At 46.5% G+C, this 1,789-nt stretch overlaps 1 protein-coding gene across 1 annotated transcript; it reads right to left on the bottom strand.

The window, feature by feature from the left end:
• Positions 1 to 912: 912 nt before the first annotated feature.
• LOC125393525 (non-histone chromosomal protein HMG-14) lies at positions 913 to 1,789 on the bottom strand. The gene has a single exon (XM_048424051.3). It carries the CDS (start codon positions 1,772 to 1,774, stop codon positions 1,469 to 1,471), a length of 306 nt encoding a protein of 101 aa, XP_048280008.3. The 5' UTR covers positions 1,775 to 1,789; the 3' UTR covers positions 913 to 1,468.

Genomic DNA, 1,789 nt, shown 5'->3' with positions numbered 1-1,789 from the left:
TTAGGGGAAAATAAGCCCCAAACCTGCAGAAACCTATGGCTCCCAGTTGCTCTGGCAAAGATCTTGCACAAGAGTTTATGCTTTTATGTGGTGCTAGAGATGGAAGCCATGGCTTTGTGCACAGTAGACAAGAATTCTACAACCAAGCTACATCTTCAGTGATTTTTATATTTATGAAAGGTAGAATACAGGATTTATTCTGTATCCTACAAAACCATAATGGGAAGCCACAAAAACAGTTACTGTGTCAGTTGGGGGAATCGGAATCACCTTTAGGTTATGAGGTTGGATACTCCTGATCTGGCATGGCCTCACACCATTGTGGATACAGCAAGGGAGAATGTGACCAAAGGAGGCTTGAGGCTGGAAAGGGACTCAGGGTCACTGCCTCATCTCCTGAAAAGGATGCAGGGGGATTCTCCCAGAGCGGTCTCAGGGGTGGCAGCATGTAACCAGTAACCAGTGCTTCTGGCTTTTAGCTGAGACTGCGATGGCCCAAGGTCACTGTGGGTCAACAGTGTCCTCTGCTGAGAAGTAGACCTAAGGACGGTGAGAACAAGCTGGAAGCCACCCATCACCTCTCTGTTCGTCATCACAGCGGAGGGTGACACTCTTTAGAAAGTTACACGGTTAAACTCTGTCTCCAAAACAAAACAGAAGCTCCACTCTGAAGCATATGGGTATTCTGGGTTTTTTTTTCTCTCTTTCACAACGGAGATTTTATTGGTTGAGGAGTAAAGTACACAGACATTTCAATTCTTAAAACATGTACCCAAACTCTGAGGAGTCATACATTGTGCTCATGTACCCAAAAGAGCCATGTGTTGTTTCTCTTTGAACTTATTCCAAGTGATGTTCCATTCCCAAACTTGGCAAGCCTTCTCCAAGACCTCACATAATAATAAATTGCTCACAATCCTCAACTCCACTGACTTACCATTTTATGCCACGCACAGGACACACTCAAAAAGTTCAATGTTTCACAGCACATTGTCACACTTGTTAGGAAGATGGACCGCCATGAGCAGACAGTCCTGACAGGGGAAGGGCCGAGGAGTGGGTTTTTAGCCAACAGTTCTACGAAACACGACACCGGATATAACTGAAAATATTCCAGACACAAATGCACGACCAAGACTCCAAATTACCACTTAGTATATGCTTTGTGTTGTAGGATATAAAACTAGCCCCCTCTACGGAATGTTATGGTGACCCCCGAGACAGTCACAGCCTCTCCTGATTCAGTATCCTGCTATTTTCTGGTTGTACCAAAAAATAAACAACCGAGTGATTTAACCTCTTAAAAAAATCATTTACACTTAAAAAATGGGATGAGGCAGGATTTCTCCCCACCTTTTAAAAATGTTTCTAGAGCTACTAAAAACTCGCATTTATAAAATAGTTGATAAAAATATTCCTCTGGATTGTGCAAGAAGGGAGGCGGGACACTGACAGACATGATGGATGGTTAGTCGAACTTGGCTTCTTTTTCTTCTCCTTCAGAGGCTGGACTCTGGTTTTCGGTCTCTCCGTTCTCTGTGGGCAGATCTGCGGTTTGCTGGTCGGCCACTTCAGCCTGTTTGCCCTTTGCTCCCCTCTTCCCTTTTGCCTGCACTTTTTTATCTGATGACTTATCCTTTCCCGCGGCCTTCTTCGGCTTCGCGTCCACCTTGGCAGGGGCGGGCTTGGCCGACAGCCTCGCGGAGCGGCGCTTGGGCTCCGCCTTCGCCGCTCCATCCGCGGCGCTCCATCCGCTAACCTTCCTCTTGGGCATCGTGGCGGCGTGGAT

The sequence above is a fragment of the Myodes glareolus genome, chromosome 4, assembly GCF_982192425.1.
Source record: "Myodes glareolus chromosome 4, mMyoGla1.1, whole genome shotgun sequence".
Lineage (NCBI taxonomy): Eukaryota > Metazoa > Chordata > Mammalia > Rodentia > Cricetidae > Myodes > Myodes glareolus.
The sequence above is the reverse complement of the archived record's forward strand: the minus strand, read 5'-3'. Positions and strand labels throughout refer to the sequence as shown.

Coding starts and splice junctions, on each gene's coding strand:
- LOC125393525 (XM_048424051.3), bottom strand. CDS start 1,774: ATGCCCAAGAGGAAGGTTAGCGGATGGAGCGCCGCGGATGGAGCGGCG.